The sequence below is a fragment of the Temnothorax americanus genome, unplaced genomic scaffold, assembly GCF_048541705.1.
Source record: "Temnothorax americanus isolate GAGA-0224 unplaced genomic scaffold, ASM4854170v1 Scaffold77, whole genome shotgun sequence".
Taxonomy (NCBI): Eukaryota; Metazoa; Arthropoda; class Insecta; order Hymenoptera; family Formicidae; genus Temnothorax; species Temnothorax americanus.
The window spans coordinates 412,638-431,951 of NW_027509800.1; the positions used below are offsets into that span (position 1 = coordinate 412,638).

The window sequence follows — 19,314 nt, forward strand, 5'->3', positions numbered from 1 at the left end:
GCGTGTGAAGTGTGAACGACCGAATACGCATGACGGAACGATGCGCGTGGAGGCAGGGACGTACCGATAAGTTCGTCAGGCGCACGTTTGATTCTCAGGTAAAGTCAGGTGGCGAAGAGACGCGCGCGGAGATTTATTCCACGATCTCGCATCTCACTCGCGCTTTATCGTTCCCTCTTGTTTACGCCCGACGTCCGACGGTCCGACGCTCGCGGCTCGACGCGGGCTCGTCAGTCGCCACCCCGGCGCGTGCTCCTTACGCAAGATTCCAATTCAAACTTTACGCAGCGGCATCTCGTCGTTGTCTTGGTTTTTTCGACGAACGTAACGACTCTATATTACTTACGTCGCTTATGTCCAAGTACGAGTACTTGATCGGTTATATATATTTAGAGAGAGATTTTCAGGAGTTTTCTGGGGACCACGTTACTTTCACGATCGTCGGCCGCAGCCGCCCGGCGCCCATCGTCAGTGGACACCGACGAACCTTTCGACGATAGTTTTTTCCAGTTGTTCGACTACACGGTTTACTATTTAGCCTTCTCTCCTCGTTGGCGAGGCAACGAGACTTTACGAGACGCGTTTCCTTTGCGCGCACCGCGCACTTGTGCCAGAAGCTGGAAACAATGCGCTTTCTCACGGTGCGCCGCGGAATTCTTAGCGGTGTTTAGCATTTGCCACGCTTTCGGGGAGCACGGAGCACGAGCGTGACACAAGTGCACACGCGGCGCATTCTACTTTTCGTCCGATCGCACGCGGCGTCCGGCGACTCGCGGTGACTCGCGGGTCTCAATAAAATTGCCACGGCCCTCCTCGCGTTCGCAACGTTCGTACATTTTTCCTCGTCTTCGCAAATATCGCGACTGCTCCGCGCTCCGCGGGAGAAAATAACCGAAATAACGTCGCTCGCGCGTCTTTCCGCGGTCGAGTACTTATCGTTATTCATCTCTCCGCGTTTCGTTTCGTCCGAAATTCGCAAATAAAGGGAAACATGGGAAATTTATTTATCCGCGATGTCCGTAGATTCGATTTCCGCGTCGAGAGCGACGGTGGAGGAAGAGGAACCCTCGATACGGTCGTACGCCCCTGACTTTGTCCACGGTGGGGGCAGAGAGGGTGTCGGTCGTCGGGTCGGCGCAGCGGCGAACCGAACGGTGGCAGTGGCGAGCAGTGGCGAGCGGCGAGCGGACTCGACGCGACGAGCCGGCGAAAGCGTCGCGAACGGGTTCGCGCGTCGTCGAGGGAGCTCGCTCGGAGTGTTCTGGATCTCGCATCCGGAGGGGCGGGGGCGGGAGCAAGGTTACGAGTTATCGAGCGACCCCACGGAGACGCACGTGCGTCGCGGCGCTCGCCGGGGGTAGAACGGCCCGTGTCTCTCTCCGAAAAACAAACGTGACGCGTCAACCTTGGTAACGGTGGAATCGGCATCGCGACTTGCGTGGTTTCCGTCGTCGCGGGTGGACGCTGGACGCTGGAGCGCTAGACGTCGATGTCCGGCCCCGCGAGTTTCGCGGTCATCCTCCCACGGATTATCAGATCTGGAACCTGAACCGAGGACGCGCGCGTCGATTCGACGCGTCGCGCGCGTCGGCGTCGCGACGTCGACGACGTCCGAAGAAGCTTGGAATCGCTCCACGGTCGTCCGCGTATCGTCCCGTCGAACTAGATATGACGACCCCGAGCCCGAGCACCCCCCTAGCCGCGAGATCTCGCGACTGTCCCCGAAGAAGCTGCGAATCGCCGCGATCGTCGACGACGTTCCACCGTGGGCACCGAGCTCCGAAATGTAAATCCCTACCGCGTAGCCTACGGACCGCGGTCGTCGACGCTCTTTCGTCGAGTCGATGACGAGCGCTCGAGCGAAGCGGTGACGCGGCGACTCCGTAAGATTCCGACCGTCGTCGCGGAGATGTTGCCGCCGAGGACGATCGACCGCGGCCCGCCGTCGGAGACGGCGCGCGGAGTCGAGCTACGCTCCGCCGAGGTCGCGGCGACCCGTCGCGTCGCGGGACACCGCGAGGAGTTCGACGAGACCATCCGCACCGTCTCGGAGCCGGAGCGCGCGAAGCGGAGACTCGACTCGGCCGGAACCGGAACCGGCAGCACCAGGTCGGTGCCGGACGGCTTCCCGCGTCGAAGGAGCCGCAGCTCGGAGGTCGAGCCGTCTTCGAGGCGGGTCGTCCGTTCGGACCTCCTCGAGGACATCGGCGCGGCGGTGTCGGTGTTCCGGAACGAGGAGGAGGCGGCGCGAGCCGCCACGCCGACCAGCAACGTCACCTCGACGACGAACGGCGGCCGCTTCGGCAGCGCGCCAGTCTCGTTGCCGAGGACGACCGGCGTCGCGAAACCGGGCCCCTCCGCGTCCTCTTCCTGGAACAGCTCCGCCGAGCGGGAGAGCGACTACGTCGTCGATCCCGTGCAGGGGAACGCCTACTACAAGGGACAGTTCTTGGGAAAGGTACGTGCGAGTAGTTTTACAACGTGCGAAGATTTAAGTAACGAGTAGGTATTTGTAAATTCCCCCGCGGCGTCGCGACTCGGGGCGACGCCGCGACGCGACGAGTGAGCGCACCGGAGCGCACCTGTCGCGCCGCGCCGATCGCCGTGTCGAGGTCCCGTTTTCCGCGGCGAGGAATGCCGCGTCCCGCGACGAGTATAGTACGTGCATGGGAATCGCGGGGTTGCGGCTCGTTTAGAGCCGTTGACCTTCCCCGCCTTTCGATACCGTTTTGTCTGAGCAGCGCCGCGCCGCCGCGCCGTTTACGATGCTCTTTAAAACCTGTCAACCTACCGCGGTAAATCGGTAGGCGCGCGTGGCCTGGCCGGCGTAAAGCGACGTCAGCTGCGCCACTCGCGTCGCGTCGAATCGCGCGGAGATGCGAGATGCGCGGACGTGATTATCCGGCAGCAATTATTCGTACATTTTTTCACTCGATACGTCGCTATTGTATTCTAATTTTCTATCGCGCGCGTTCTTCTCGTTCTTCTTAACGGCGGTATAAATCATCGTTGTGCAAAATCCGCGGGATTAAATCTTGCTCCGGCGCGTGATTTAATTTTCGCACGATCGACTCGGGCCTCGGCGCGGCGCTTCCCGGAGTAAATAACGCGTGACCGGTGTCGCGGCTGTGTCGGGTCGAATAGACCGGGGGAAAAACTCGCTCGGGATCGCGACTCGCGGGATTAAAATTTTTCATTACACAGAAACGTGGGCGCAGCCCCGCAGAAGTGGAGCGTCGGCGGTGAGTCACGCGCGACGACGCTCGTTTTCGCATACCGCGGGAATTCTGACGGAGATGTAGCGCGGGCGACGTCGACGACGACGACTTCGGCGAAAAACGATGATCCAAGAAAGAGGGGCTCTTTCTCCGAGCTCCGGGAATATTATCCGAAACGCTCACAGATTGGACCGCGAATTCTCCGAAAACGTGGGGCCGAAAGTACATCTCGGAGTTCGCCGCTTCCGCCCGGGATTATCCTGCGCGAACGTATCGCGTCCCGTGTTTGTTTCGAGATAAAACGTTTTTTGCCGGCGAGGCGTAAATTCCACGCGATATCTCGAATTGTAAAATCTTCAGAGAGAGAGAGAGAGAGAGAGAGAGAGGGTGGTTCTCGGTCTCTCTTTCTTCTCTCTTCTTTTCGTGACGCATCGCGATGCAACCGTGGAACTCGCGCACGAAACGGACCGCGTGTAATGCGTAGCACGGTTCGTACGTGGACGGAATAAAAATAAGACGTTTAAAGTCTCATCCGGCTCTATATCGACGACAACCGATTTCTCTTCTCCCGAAGATGCGTCCGGTCGAGTCATTGACTCTGCGTCATGCGCTATACATCGACGGTAGCCTAAGATCAACGACTTCGTCAAGGTCGAGCGTTTTAATCGCGGGGCGCTTTGTTTTAGTTTGAGTAATATGATGAAAGCGCGTCTCTTCTGGATCTGAAAATATATACGATGCGTCACCGTCGTTTTCGAGTCGTCGACGACAATGCGAAACGAATGGCAACCCCTGGCTAACGGTTCCAATAGTAGACATCGAAAACTGCAATGTTAGTAATTGTTAGGGATAATTGCAACAGTTACAAATAGCCAATTACAGCGTGAACGATACATTAATCTGACACATCTTCCATCAACGATGCCGCGATGCTTTAACGTGCGATAAATGGCAATTACATTATCCATCCGTATTTCAGAACATTAAAGTCTGTAATTAATCGCTGTTTGTTAATCCAATTTTGACGAATGAACTTGGCAATTTTTCTCAGAGTGAACATAAATCTCGATCGTAGGACGTCTCGATGAGTCGCAGATATGCGTGTACGGGAAACTTTTTCGCTGTCAGTATTGCGGGTGACTCCTAAGATCGCTGACAACCGAAATTTATTATCCACTGACGTCATTTCTTATTCACGTAAGGCGGTTTACTTTACCTTTTAATGCGATTTTGTAATGTAGCGGCCCATTTATTACGACAGCCCATATTACTCGACTTATGTGTGAGATGCGAATTATCTTTTATTCGTATTAATTTTAAAGCGCGGCGCTCTTCCTAGAAGTCGGACGAATTTCGGAAACGAAAGAAGAGCGAATAAATTACACAGGGCGGATAAAATGCATTTTTTATTCGAATCGAAAAGGATGTCGTGTCACATATTGTCAGATATACACGTTTTGGGACGTACTTGGCATCGCCCGAAGCGGGAAGTCCAAGTTATCTGATTATCGTTACACCGCGTAAACTCCGTTCGGCCAACACACCCGGGACACACCCCGAGGCGGTCTCTCGTTACATCGATCTCGTTGCTTCGAACTTCACTCGTGCTCGCGACACGATCTCGTCCAATCTCCGTTAATCGCGACTCCTCGATCTTCACGGTACTTAGTTTTACGCGGACGCGGAAAACGCCGAGCCTATCGGCGGCCGCGACGCGGCGCGGCGCGGCGCACCGATGCGAATCGACCCGCTCGCGGTTCGTCGTTCGTGCCGCAGGAAATATCGTGCGTTCACGCGACTCGCGATCGATCCAGCCAATCCATGGGAAACCCTCTATAGCCCGAGCTGCGAAGAGAGAGAAATTCTCCCGATGACACCGCGATCTCGCAGCTCGCCGTGACGTGTCCCTCGAGATGTGAAATGATCTTGCGCCACAAGGATATGTACGGGAAATATTTCACCTTGTGTGGACGATCGATCGGTCCACGCGAGAGGCTACGTCTTGTGCGGCACCGATCGTCATTTCGGAGCATGCCGCATTTGGGTGATCTCGACCTACCGACTCTTACAACTCAAACGGACCGGTCGCGTTACCGATCGACGATTTGTATTAAACAAATACGTCGCGCATCCTACTCGACTTACCTCGGCCTCGACAACGTCGGAGATCACTTCCGCAGATGTCGCTCAGCGATGTTAAATTGTAGCCCTGAAAACAAGTCGACAGTTATCCGATCGACGAAAAGAAATATTGCACGTCCACGCGACGAGATCGATCGCGATCCGCGCATGAAAGGCTAGCAGCTCGCGCGCGCGTGAGCACGAGGCCTCCGACACCGGCGGATAATTTCAGAGGATGCAGTCTCGCAAACCGCGTGTATCCTCTTGCTCCCGAGAAAACCGGTCGTCGTTTCGTCATCCCGATTATTCGCACTCGGTCGTTCGGGCGTTACCCCGCGCGCGCGGGTCGTATCTTGTGTTAGAAATCGGGCTTTCCGTTATGCGCTCCGCAGCCGATACTTTGTCAAAACTTACCTCTGATATTTCCGTATTCCATATCGAGGGCTCCCGCTTCGGCGCTATCTCGATTATTCGCAACCGGTTGCCGGTTTCTACGTTTGCACCTTGGATTGTGCGGAGGCGCGTGCAGGTAGTTCTCCCCGTCATCTCCGTGCAGTCGCCGCAAAAAGCATATGGGGAGCTATTGGCTGTGACGAAGCTTCGTCAACGATTTTTTTCTGCGTTTGTCACAATATATATTGTATGTACAATATTTTTTATCAATATTTCTCACTTTATCATTTTTTATTAGAAATTGAGAGAGAATTTGTTAGCGTACGAGAAGGCGCTGACTACATGTTTACTATAAATCACAAATAGACGAGCGATATAAACGGTTATAAACGGTACTAGCGTCAACATTGAAGCGCTAGTGATGGTCCATTAGCCGCCGTTGATCAAATACATCGGATGGGCGTTTACGTGGACGAGCGAGTCGTACGAGCGATTTCTTTCGAACGTGTTGAAGGTGCGAACGCTTTTTATTGTGCAACGTCGTTGCCACGATCATTCACGACCGGTTACCATTACCACTTTTCTTCGCCCTGCAGTTTAGAAACGAAGAGCTAACACGCGGGAACTTATCTATACCGCCGCTACTTGCGCCACGGATACTTCTCTCATCTCTGTCCTTCCTCTCCCGTAGGCTCATCTGCGATTTGTCTCTCGTTTCTCATGAACAATGTTAGCCCGCGAGCGATGAAGAACTTACGCGTCCGGTTTTGATTCTAGCCGCGCGATAGCAACGGACATCGTGTCGGGAAGATCTCTTACAACCCCGGTATTTATTAACTCTCCTCGGAGCAAGACGGTGGAAAGCGAGGGCCGAGGATCGGATTTTCGGTCTTTCAAATATCCTTTATACGAGAGAGAGAGAGAGGAGTAATTTTCAACGTTGCATTCAACCGCGGTCAGATTTATCGAAGCCTGAGAGCCTCTTTCATTCCGGCCGCGGCGATAAAAGTTCGCCGATACTTGAAGCCGGCCTGCGTAGCTTACTTCTGTCGCGGAGACGATCGTTCCGTTCCAGTGCGGATCGTGAGAAGTAACGAGTGACGATTCTATTCGCCTCGCGAAATTCTTGAACCGTGAAGAATGCGACAGAAGGCAGAAGGGCCGCGCGAAGCTACACTGCTACAGTTTTTCCACGAGCGCGAGCGTCGTGACGGACGTGACGAATATTACAGTGCGCGCGCGGGGCACCGTCGCTTATCTACGCGTTTGGCTTCCAAAGCACACGCATCACGCATTACGCGTCTTTCTAATAGGCACGCAACGTGCGCCCTTCGGGCACACACACGCAATCAATGACATCTCATCTCTGCCTTTCACTGATTGGCTCGTGGTTGCGTGTCGGTGCAACCGCGAGGATGAGCTCAACGGATGGGCCTCTTCCTCTCCCGTCTCTTTTTCTCTCTCTTTTTTTCTCTCCGTCTCTCCGTCTTCTCATTCTGAATCGCCTCGCTTTTTTAGCTTCGCGAGATCGTTCGCTGGTACAAAGTATAACACACGATTATCCACGCGATTTCATCATCGGCTACCATCACGCATTCCGGGATCTAACGGCAAAAACAGCAATTTTCACTATTGACCGGAAATAAGTCTGTCGCGTTATAGTCATATTAAACTTTCGCTCCCACGATGAACATAAATCAGCTGTAGTTTCTTGCGTAATAGTAAATTCTTTCGCGCTTTATCGCGCGCGATATTATATCAAAACAAGTTGATTGGAAAAATGCAAAGAACATATATGTATTTGCATACGCACATATACATATATGCACATAGACTATGCTTCGCGATAAACCAATCTCGCGCGTATTTCCTACCCTTTATTTATATCGCGCTGCATCTGTTGCACTTAATTGCGCAGCTTAAGTACGTGGCTAATTCCACTCGCGAGGACATAAGAGAGGCGTCATCGTAATGCGAATCGCTTCAACAGCTCAGCTCCAAAGTGGACGACGTTGGTGCACGAGAAATCGCGTTTAATTTTTCTCCAGCCTAAGCGTTACTTTACGCGATGCGCGCAGAGAAAGAAAGCAGCCGATAAAGCGGCAAAGCCTTTTAAACAGAGGGCGCGTGTCATTCGCGAGTCATCATCCTCGAGAAGAAAACGTCCGAACGCATTGCGAAACGCGGTAACTGATAAAAATATCTGGCCGCGGCAATTAAGCAGGCCGTGATATCTTACTACATGCGTTACCACCCACTGCTAAAAGACATAAACAGAGCGTTTCCAAGAAGATACACAAGTTTCCTGCAACGGCGGGTGCGTTTGATGATCTTTCCGTGACGCCCGCGAGAACTAAATGAATTTTACTCGCGGCCTCGCGGGCGAATTTATCAGTTTTTCACGCGATCGTGTGCTTTCTCGCTGAATTCTTTACGCAACTAGCGGTCACTAATCGTAAGTCGCGCGAAAAACACATGCCCAGCAACGATATCGGGATTATCATTATCGCGCGCATGACACGTATATTATACATTTCCTTTTACAGACTTTAGTTCATCCGCGATCTACGTATATAAATACATGAACGACTGTGTATACGAACTGTTTGAATTTCGCGTAGCGGATGAAAAAGGTGACGAAACCCGAGGGATCAGCTGGGACTAAGGCTATACCTCGTCGCGCTTTATTTTCCCGACCTTTGGCTTTTGAAATTTATGACGGTCAATACGGAGTACCCCGGCGAGAGTGCTTCTTCAGGGTTCTCGATTTAGCGAGAGAATTTATAGAATGCACACACAAACCCCATCGTCCACGTGTGCCTCGGGAAACCTCTGTGGGTCGCAGGTAGACTTTTCTGTCTACATACGCCGCACAATGATTACTTCTCACAAAGCATCGGGATCTCGCAGGTGGTGCAAAACGGTTTTTCCCCGTTCTAGTTTTCTCTACCTTTCTATGCACGTGCATTTCCAAAGACCCGTGTTAAATGCTGAAAGGTTGATCGTTTTATGTACTCTTCCTCCTTCCCCCGCATTCCACCAGCTTGCTATTTAGTCGATAGTCCGAGTAACCCGCACTTGTTTCGAACAAAGTTATATAAGTATAATATATTTTATTCAAACGTTCAACTCTCCGATAAGCATTAGGTAACTTTTCTATCTTTGCTTATTCTCGCTGCCCATTAGAAACGATTTGATTTGCAACTATTATTCCGGGTGATCGTTATGTGGTTAAATCTCGTTTGATCGATATACGCTTCAGCGTTGCTGATGCATAATGCATTAGTCTTTATTTCACGATTACTTGTCGTTATAGTGAATAATCGTGAAAGTTTTTTTCTGTTTAATTTAATATAAAGTATAATGACTTTCTATACATTAAATCAGACAAATATACATTTCACTATAAGATAACACCGGCATATGGCTGCAATTAAAATTTAATTATTTTTGATGAATTGTCTATGTTGTAATGTGCATCAGGTACGAAAAACTCAAGACGAGTCCGTTTTGGAAACTTGCCCTCGTTACGCAAAGTAGCGGAAGGAACATATCGTGCGCGGTTCTCGAATTGACTATTACATCTTCTAGCATCAAAATGCTTCTGACGTAACTTCGAAAGCGCGTCTTGGTGTTACTTGGCTCTAACTGGGGTTAAGGGAGCTGTTATCGTCGCGAATTGCCACGTCGAATTAGTGCTATTCGAGCAATGTGGGCGTGCTGAAAACTCGTCGAGGCGGTTTCACGTGCAATTGCTTAATTTGAACCCAAAAAATCAACCCGTTTCGTCGGGGAAATATTTTAGCCTATCGGAATAGAACAGCTCGCTGTGCAACATCGTGGCAACATCGTGGCTTAGCGATCGCTTTGCGATGGTAACGATTATCGTTGCCGGATGTGACTGACGTCGCGCATATTCTCGGCTTGGAAGAATGAAGCGCATCGATCGTCGAGCCGTCGAGGCGAGAGACGCCGTCGCGCCGTTACGGCTGATAAGCAAGCCGAAAAGATTAACGAAAGGTCAAGGCCTCGTTAAGAACATTTGGGAAAAGAAAAGGGACGTGTGCGTACTTTTCAAAATTTAGACGCACCGACTAATGCGGCGCGAGCGCTCGTTTCTCGTCCTAGATAAATCAATTCATTCTCCCCTTCCCGATTTTTTCCGTCGACTTTCGTGCGACGAGAAATCGACTGTCCACGCGAACAAAGCGATTCGCGTAGCCGCGAGCGTTTATCGTCGAGGTACCTACGCCGGACGCCGGACACGGTGAGGTCTGCTGAGCGCACGTTTGAAATCGCGCGAGCGCAATGCCATTATGCCACGACGATTGCGAGGAGTGAATGGCGCGTGAATGGGATTATTTCTCTGGAATCGAATCGATGACGCACTGCATGCCGCGCTAAAACCGGTCGGTGCGGCGCTCGTTCGTTTTCTCCGTCGCGCTCAGCGTCCGAGAAGGGCCCGAGGGCTCGTTTCGGCGTCCCCGAGACGGCCAGCGAGACACGCTGAACGAACGCGCGAGATGCGACGCGATATGTGACGCGATATGGTCGGGGCTCTTGACAAGCTGACCGCCAAGGAAATCAAGCAAAGTTAACGGATCGCTCACGCGAAGCGAATAACGCCGGATCCCCAGCGTATCGAGAAAATGACGTATGCATATTAATCGAATCCCCCTTCGCCGAATCATATTGTCTATTGTCAATTAATTATTTCATTTCGTGAACGCTCTGAATGTCTAACAGAAGGGAGGAAGAGGGAGGATCGTGTAAATCGCGGGTGTCTCTTCGTCAGTGTCAGAACCGAACGGTTCTCCAGCATTGCAATGTAAAGAAGGTCGCGAAGAAAGACTCGATTACTCTTCACCGAGAAAAGAATATGCAAATAATGATTGGAAATAAGTAGTTCTCCCCGCGCTACGCCGAGCTGCGCTAATTCTGACGAGATGCGTACGCGCGCAGTCCCCGATCCCGAGGAGCGAAACGCAAAACGGGGACAAGGCTCGAGGAGCTTTTGTCAACGGTCCATTTAACCACGCGTGTGCACAAAGCGCGTGCACGCGTGCGGGGATATATTTTTAGTCGTCGCCGGTATGGTATTTAAAGATAAACGAACCGCTCTTTTCGTTTATCGTACGCGTACGGAGCGGGGCGAATTCCCGTCTCCCGGCGTGCCGTATGCTCGTTGCGCACCGGATATATATATACGTGTATACACGCGGTGGATTATCGCCGAAATATGGCAAGGACGAGGGAACGAGGAGTGTCTGCGCCTGGTACTACGTTTACGCGAGCTTTACTTCTGTAGTAACTTACGATAATTCCTTCGCGTAAACGGGATTTTGTAGTAACTTGCGATAATTTACTCCGCGTAAACGAGTGATACATCGTAAGTTACTACAGAAGTAAAACGCTCGCGTAAACGTAGTATGGGTCACGTCGGCCGACACGAAAAGCGCTCGATCGTCTCTCGACGTCTCGGCCGGCTCATCTAGGCCACGCGTTTAGCTCTGCTCCATTTTTATCCCGGGTCTTGCCCGCAATGAATATATATTACAAAGATCGCGTGCGGCGTTGTCGCTGTCTTGATCGCGTATGGGACCAACATTTGAAGAATAAATACGGGAATACGAATGCGAGATAATTCCAATTGCGTGCGACACGCACACTGTCGTCGCGACGCGTTACGCGCGACGTCTCGTAACTCGTTTGGGATATTTTCGCGCAAATTATTCTGGCAACGGGCCCACCGAACGCCCTTTCCCACCGCGATCGCAAGACGGTATTTCTCGTTTGTTCTCGCGCCAGTGACGAGCTATTTTGGAAAACGGAGCCGCTGCGAATTTATATACGATTCTTTCGTAGGCGCATTTGTTTGGGGGAGGATCTCAATAGGGAGCGAAGAGGGGATAGGGTGAACGCACCCATATCGATTTGCAACGATAAATCTCATACTTAAAGCGTTGTAAGATTGAAAACATCATCATTTGGCAGACGATATACGATACGTCTCTCCCGGATCGCTATACGTTTGCGATCCGTGTTACATTCGCGCCATGCTGTTTGGAAGGCTCCCATAATTATGTCAAAAGCCGCGGCGAAGAATGGCGTCCCGTAAAAAGAAATTCCCTTCGCTTTCTTCTTCCATTCCTCCGACTGCGCGCGGGCAATAAACGATATAATTTCAGAAGATTACTTTAAGACCGAAAGCGGCCGCGGAGAGATCCTTTCACTGAAACCATTGACGGATGATCGAGGAGAAATTGCTGGGATCTAGTTTGAGATTTCTAGGACTCGGCGCGGAAGAAGAAGAACGCGCGGCTCTTGTCCTTCTCCGCGGGAGATGAATCACGTTGTGTCGCTTGCGCAATTTTTTCGAGAGTCGTGTGCTTATCGCGAGAATATAGCTGGTCCCCTTTTAACGCCATTATTTATCGACAGTTTATTTTTTATTTTTTAGGGTGGTTTTGCGAGGGTCTACCTAATGACCGATGTTAGCAACGGAAATCAGTACGCGTGCAAGATCATCCCGAAGAATCGGATGCAGAGAATCCATATGCAGAAGGTGCGTACGCTCGTTTAGCGAACAACGCGCGCATATCCATGTACATTTATTTCGCTGAATAACGCGCGTTTACGCCATTCGCAGATCGCGCGTGAGATCATGATCCACAAAGAGCTGAATCACGTGAACGTCGTCCAGATGCATCACTACTTCGAGGACAATCTCAACGTGTACATGCTCCTAGAGGCCTGCCCACGAAAGGTATCGTGTGTCCCCTACTTGCCTTACCAGTTTATTGTTCCCTACCACGCGTTCTGTACATTCGCGAGAAAAATTTCGCAACCCTACCTTTCCACATTTATGACCAGCGTGCATACCGATGAAAACTCGACGGATATTGACAGCTGGAGCAGCGATAAAGAGAGCGGCTGTTCCTTCATTTTATCCCTCGTTCCGTGCTTGCGCGTCTTCAACATATTTGTCCGTCATTCCCCTCGTAAAGTCGTTTTCTAACTTTCAGCCTATCTCTATTCCGCCGGGCAACACCTGCGCGCGACTTAAATCGACGTGTCGAAGTCATTCCGCGCGCCTTGCCCGAGAAACAATTATGGATCCATCGTATATCTGGTCTACGAACGGCTCGCGATCAGCAATCGGCCGCGTATTTCCATCTCGCCGGAAAGAGAGCGGCACTTGCACTCTTCATGGTTGATCTGCCGACCTGTTTGTACCGTTATAGGATGCGACGAAGCATCCACACTAATCGTTTGATTATCCTCGCTCTCCCGCTCAATCGCCTTCGCAAACGCGAGTCTTATCTCCGTCCGCTGCTCGATCACGAAAGGATTGCTTGATTAGCGACTTAAATGATCAAAAAATCTCTGTCACACAAATTCCTTAAAAACGTTAATCTTAAACGTTGTAGCGAAAGCGCGTAATAAAAAAACGCGTTGAAATCAACTCACAGTTTCGAGAAACTCGCAAAAAAAATATCTCACTTCTCGTAAATGTTTAACGGGAAAAATTTTTTGACGTTTCCTTGTAGCGTTTGCACAAAATAGCCTCGTAAAGTCATCTTATTTCGCCGAAAGTTTGCGTTTTAAAGACTTAACGTCGGCCACAAGTTAGCGAGTTTATCGTTTATCGTGAGTGGCAAGAAAAATATAGACGCATTTTTTCTCGAAACTGTGTGTTTCCATCGGATCGCAGATAAGACAATTCCTTCAAAATGAAGTAACGCGTATCCTATACGGAACAACATAAAACGGCCCATCAACCTTCAAAAGATACACGTGTATTCCATGCATTCGAGATGACTACCTTCCTGACAGGAAACGCTTTCTTTCCGATTATTTGCTCTCTTTCTAAAGGAACTATAGGTAGCCATTACACAATCTCCTTCAATATATATGTATATTATATATAGTTACCTACGTGAAATTTGACCACGAGTTTCGTAATTTTACGTTTATGTCAGTTCATTGTATCATCTGCAAAGATTATAAGATCGACACACAGAGAAAATATAAAAATATAAATAAAGAGCGTGAAGCAAATAAAAAACCATATAATAGCTCTCGCTACGTTTTATCGTGATATTCTTCCGTCAGGCGACTTTCTGCACGTCACTGAATGCGCGAAGTAGTATAAACTGCCCGGATATAAAAAAAAAATACCATCTCTTCTTCTTCTCCGCTAGAGCTTGATGCACGTGCTGAAGTACCGTGGCAAAGTCACGGAACCGGAAGCGCGTTACTACATGAAGCAAATGGTGACCGGCGTCGCGTATATCCACTCGCAGAAAGTTGTTCACCGGGACCTGAAGCCGGGTAACATGTTCCTATCGGACCGGATGATCGTCAAGATCGGTGACTTCGGGCTGGCGACGAGGCCCGATGGCCAGCGCAGACGAGTGTAAGTCGTAAGATCCAATATACAGTTTGTGACATAATAAACATGTTCCTCCCCTTCACATGAAGAATTTTACTTGTTTAATTTGTAAATATAAATTACCGCAAAGTTTATAAAAAGCTAGAAATACAACGTGAAATGATCTAGTTGAAGACACAAATAATTGGATGTGGATGAAATCTCACAATCCCTTTTTGTTATCTTTGTAACGACGCCCTAGCTATTCTTCTCGAAAACATATACAAACACCGGAGATCCCTTTTCCGGCGCTCCGGCGAGACGATTGTTAGGGCCTGAGGGACGCGCTCGTCTAAACACAAGCAACTAGCAACGTCAACAAAACGTTATAGCATGTAGTTAATTTGTATCTACAGGACGATATGCGGCACACCAAACTACATCGCTCCGGAAGTTCTGTACAAGCAAGCGTACAGTTACGAGGCGGATGTTTGGGCGCTGGGCTGCATATTGTACGCCCTGCTGGTAGGGCAACCACCCTTCGACACGGCTACGCTGAAGGAGACTTACGCCAGGATCTGCAACAATCATTATCGCGAGGTCGACGACAGTATCGCGAGTAAAAGCGGTCAAGACTTAATCAGGTGGCTGCTGCAATCCAATCCCGAGCTACGCCCGAGCTTGGAGAGGGTAAAGGAGCATGCCTATCTCACCAAGGAATACGTGCCTGCGTCTTTACCCCACACTTGCTGCTACCAAATGCCACCGGCATCGATCATCGAGCCACCCTCATCGCCGTCCTCGGTGTCCACAGTCGCCAGGAATGCGGAAGTTAAGGCACAGGTGAGCGACTCGATGATTCTGGATGATTTTTGACAGGTCTGATTGGCAGGTTTTTACGAAACCCGTGAAATTTTAGATATGGCAGCAGAGCCTCGTTTACCCCGACGCGTCGTTGCGCTACCAGCAACGGTCGATTCAGACTCAGCAGACGCAACAGCAGTCGCAGCAAGTGCTGAACCGCTCGCACAAGAGCCTGCAGAAGGAATCCAAGGTCTCCAGCTGGCTCGTCAGGAAATTGCCCAAACTGCCGCGATTTCGGCAACGACTCAGCAGCGTGCTTTGCCCGGATCACAAGAAGTCCGGCTTCGTGGCGCAAAGCGTGCAAATGCATCGCGCACTAGAGGCGTGCGTGCCGGAGATGAAGCGGAATAACGCGTGCAACCCACCGACCGTAGAGGACATCGTACCGCTCTTCGTCACCAAGTGGATCGATTATTCGAACAAGTACGGGCTAGGCTTCCAACTCTCCGACAGGTCGGTTGGCGTTCTCTTCAACGACAACACGAAAATCAGCTACACTCACGATAGAAGGTAAACATCGAGAGAAATCAACGTGCATCGATCATATAATTTTGTTCAGCATATTTTCTTATTAAATTTGTAATATTAATACAGAAGAGTGGAATATATGACGACCGACGACGAGGTGACGCGATATCACCGGGAGAGGGACGTGCCAGCGCCGCTGCAAAAAAAGCTCGAGTTACTTCGTCATTTTACCGAATATATGGACGACTTCTTGACAGAAGGTGAGTCTGATTATATTTTGTTTTTTTCATATGTAATCATAATTTATTATGATACTAAAGCTATATCATTTCTTTAAACGGAAGAGACGCGAGGCTCGATTATAGCTCGAATACTTTTGTCTTCCAAGTGCAAAACATCACAACGAGAACGTAGCGTAACTTCTTGTACCAGGCTATTATAGCGGCGCGGCCTAAGACTAACGAGCAAAAACGTGAACGTAATTTCGCGTTAATGTGTGCCATGTAGGTGGTGAGCTGAAAAAATACCGCGCGCCGCCGAGACAGTCGAAAAACTCTTGCGTGCCGCGAATGAGAAGGTGGCTGCGTACGGACAAGGCCATCGTGATGGAGCTAACGGTACCACTCTTGCAAGTGAACTTCTTCGTGGACCACACGAAGATGGTGGTGTCGCAGGAGTCCGCGGGAGGAAGGGGCTACCTGATCACTTATATCGACACCGGCCGACACGCGTCCTCTTATTGGCTGAACGACCTGCGTGACCTCGGCTGCACCCCGGACCTCTACGAGCGTCTCTACTACGTCTGTAAGGTGACGCGCGAGTTCGCCGAGCTGGACAACAACACGATCGCCTGATGATCGCCGACGAATTCTCGGGGGACGCGCGCCGTGGTTCCCCCAAGAACCGCTCAGGCAGCCGAAATAGCAGCGAGATCTCTCAGATACCTGTTTTAGCTCTTATACTCAAGCAATTTCTTCTTTTCCATAAAGTGGCAGTTGAGTGTCAGTGATAAAATTCTTCAGCTACAAAAAGTCGATAATTATTAATTGCTACGATCGAATTTTTTTGAATTTTAATTACCACGATGAGAGAAACAGAAACACTCTACATCCGTTTGTCTCTCTCTCTTTCTCTCTCTCATAAGGGTTAAGGATAAGGAAATAGCGGCGGAGCAAGTACCTCACGATACGTACCGTTACACGCAGCATTTCTCGGGGGGAAGGAGGGGGAAAGTCGTAAATAAGAATGTCACGCGTATAAGTCCGCGAGAAGGTGTGTCTTGCGAAAGACCGCGCGGTGCGAGTCGCCGTTCCGTTGATTTATAAATCCGCATGTTGCTTCCACAAAACCAGCAGAGATCACCTGTAAGCCCGTGGCTCATTTCGGCAGGAGATCCTCTCTGCAAAAAAATTAATTTTCCCACGTGATTGAAGACTAGTTAGATTAATTAATAAGTAATCGGTCAACTTGCCATCGTCGCAATGATGATGTTTCGTGAGTCCAAGTAGATATAGTTATATTGTTCCTCTCGAATCAATATTAAGTCGCGAAAGCATTACGTAAAAGGAGGAATACACTTGTGAGATCCCTGAAAGAACTAGCTACGCACTATTTTTACGCACAGCGACATTTTTACATGCAGATCCCTCATTCTCGTGCGAGAATCATTCGACGGAAATTATCGAGATTAATGTGATATGAACGTCGTAACTAGTTACGAGATACATATGTCCGGTGACACTTTTCATCGTACGAAACGCAAGACGGTCACAACTAGGAGAGTGTCAACTGCATTGCTACTACCTCTGTTAAATAGGTAGCGCAGGTAGCTGTTAGTATATTTATTTTTCACGGCGCAGATCTCCCTAGTTCAGTGCCTATATATCGAGTAAGTAATTGAAATCCGGTAGATTAGTTTCATCGGGTAAATCGAATATAGTTTTATTACACATTCGCGATCATGCGGCGTGCAAAGTGTGTGATGTCGTTCGGAACAACGGGAATTTTTCCACGTAAAAAGAAAACTTTCTTCGCTGAAAGCACGCTGTTATCGAAATCTGAGCTCCACTTCGCGATTTGTTGTTAAGACACCGCATTGCCTGTATCGAATTATGCGTGAAAAAAGTCAAATAGATCTTTTTGACGTTGAGTATTTAAGGAGAATAATAGCTCAACCAACGCAAGAAAATTTATGAACGTTTTCGCACATGCGTGCGTTGCTCTCTCAAAATATGTTTTTAACTGTGTTCGAATTTGTTCAAAAATTTATTCTTTTTTATGACATTGAGATATAAGGTGGAATGCTGGAAGGGATGAATCTGACGTGCGATAAGCGCGTGTTTGCAAAAGTAAAAAAGAAGACTTGTCATCGAAACGCGTTTAAATAATATAAATGGAATGCTCTGCATTATTCGAAAGAGAAACAGATCTTTTTGACGAGTTATATAGTCGATTCTAACAATTAGCTCTGTTTATTCTTTTATAGCGACTGCACGTGTGTTTTGTAAAAAGATATCGCCACACGAATCTCTTTTCACATGATTTGCCATCGAGTACTTAAAATCGGCCCAAGGGCTCAGAGAGGAAGCCTCGGTAAATTGTTAGCAAATCCTAGTCAACGCTCCTTTTCTAGAATCTAACGAAGGACGAGCGACGAGTGTCACTGCCATCGTTGTTACGCGTTGCCGCTGTATCCAGGCTGTTACGTTTATAGTTATACTATTTATTAGTTGCGTTTACGCGTACGCTTGTTGGAAGTTCGTTGTGTGCTATCGTTAAGACCGTGAAGAATACGTGGTAGTTTCACGAGGAGAAGAGCCTCTCTCTCTTTATATAAGACAAGCCCGGTCCGAATGTTTCTTCGCACAATTGTGCAATTGTGCAATTGTTTTCGCGGGCGTTTGACGCTTAATGTCGTTTTCCGTTTTCCTCGTCTTGCCAGTTGGAATTGGTGCACGTATCTAGGACCAATTAGGCGGATAAGACGGCTTACCGCGAGACCTCGGGAGAGATCAGCTACATCCTAGATATTGCATATGTTATATATATTGGTGACAAGCGAACGATTCGAGCCATATGTCGTCGACGGGATTTCCCGATGACATAATCACGTTCTCTCGTAACGTATAGGCGGATGCATCACCGATGCATTATGCCGAAAAAATTTCTGACCGACACGATTATATTCGTATGCATTTTCCCGGCATGTCGCACGCAACGCGTCCCGCCCGAATTGTTCTATTTCCTGTTATCGTGTGTACATTAATACCGCTATCATAGTTGTCGCTAGTTATTATATTTAGATTATTATTGTTATTACTATTACGATTATATGATTATTAATATTATTTTATTACGATTGTATTCTGACTTACGCTATCGCTATCTTCCGCTATCGATGATATTGTCGCCATCGCGACAGCGACCGCAATTATCTTTAGTACAATTATTAGATCACTTATTATAGAAATAATGGCAATTCGCTGCACCACGGGTGCGCGTTCGTTATTCGCATCCAACGCGACAACGTTTGTCGTCATATATATAAAACGCGCAGTGATATTATTATATTTTATTTTTTATCGAGGTCTTTTATATATGTGTATGTGTATATATATATATATATATTGCATTACATTTTAACGCGCGTTCCATGCAACGAAGCGACAATTAACACTATAAGGATCTCAGATTTGTTGCTTTATTCGTTTTTTATGGAGGAGAAGCGAAGCGTTAGATTCGAAGCAATAGACGTTGTTCCGATTACGAACAGCGGACCGTGTAAGTTAGAGGGATAGGAGAGTGTCGCTAGTGAAACATATTTAATAAAGCTGCGATTTTGATAAAGTATCAAGCGTGTGCTTGGAAATTGTAAAT

General features: G+C 49.0%; 1 protein-coding gene across 1 annotated transcript; it reads left to right on the forward strand.

Annotated features, from left to right (window-relative positions):
• Window positions 1-15: 15 nt before the first annotated feature.
• Window positions 16-19,287, forward strand: LOC143906871 (serine/threonine-protein kinase PLK1). Its single transcript, XM_077423204.1, has 8 exons — window positions 16-2,458; window positions 12,193-12,297; window positions 12,382-12,498; window positions 13,937-14,151; window positions 14,523-14,949; window positions 15,026-15,480; window positions 15,565-15,698; window positions 15,946-19,287. The coding sequence occupies exons 1-8, from the start codon at window positions 1,910-1,912 to the stop codon at window positions 16,290-16,292; spliced, it is 2,349 nt and encodes a 782-aa protein (XP_077279330.1). The 5' UTR covers window positions 16-1,909; the 3' UTR covers window positions 16,293-19,287.
• The last annotated feature ends 27 nt before the right edge of the window (window positions 19,288-19,314 follow it).

What these genes read in the sequence shown, in the direction of transcription:
- LOC143906871 (XM_077423204.1), top strand. Translation starts at nt 1,910, where the DNA reads ATGTTGCCGCCGAGGACGATCGACCGCGGCCCGCCGTCGGAGACGGCG. An exon ending in AGGGACAGTTCTTGGGAAAG is followed by an intron (nt 2,459 to 12,192) that starts GTACGTGCGAGT and finishes TTTATTTTTTAG; the next exon opens with GGTGGTTTTGCGAGGGTCTA. An exon ending in ATGCGGAAGTTAAGGCACAG is followed by an intron (nt 14,950 to 15,025) that starts GTGAGCGACTCG and finishes GTGAAATTTTAG; the next exon opens with ATATGGCAGCAGAGCCTCGT.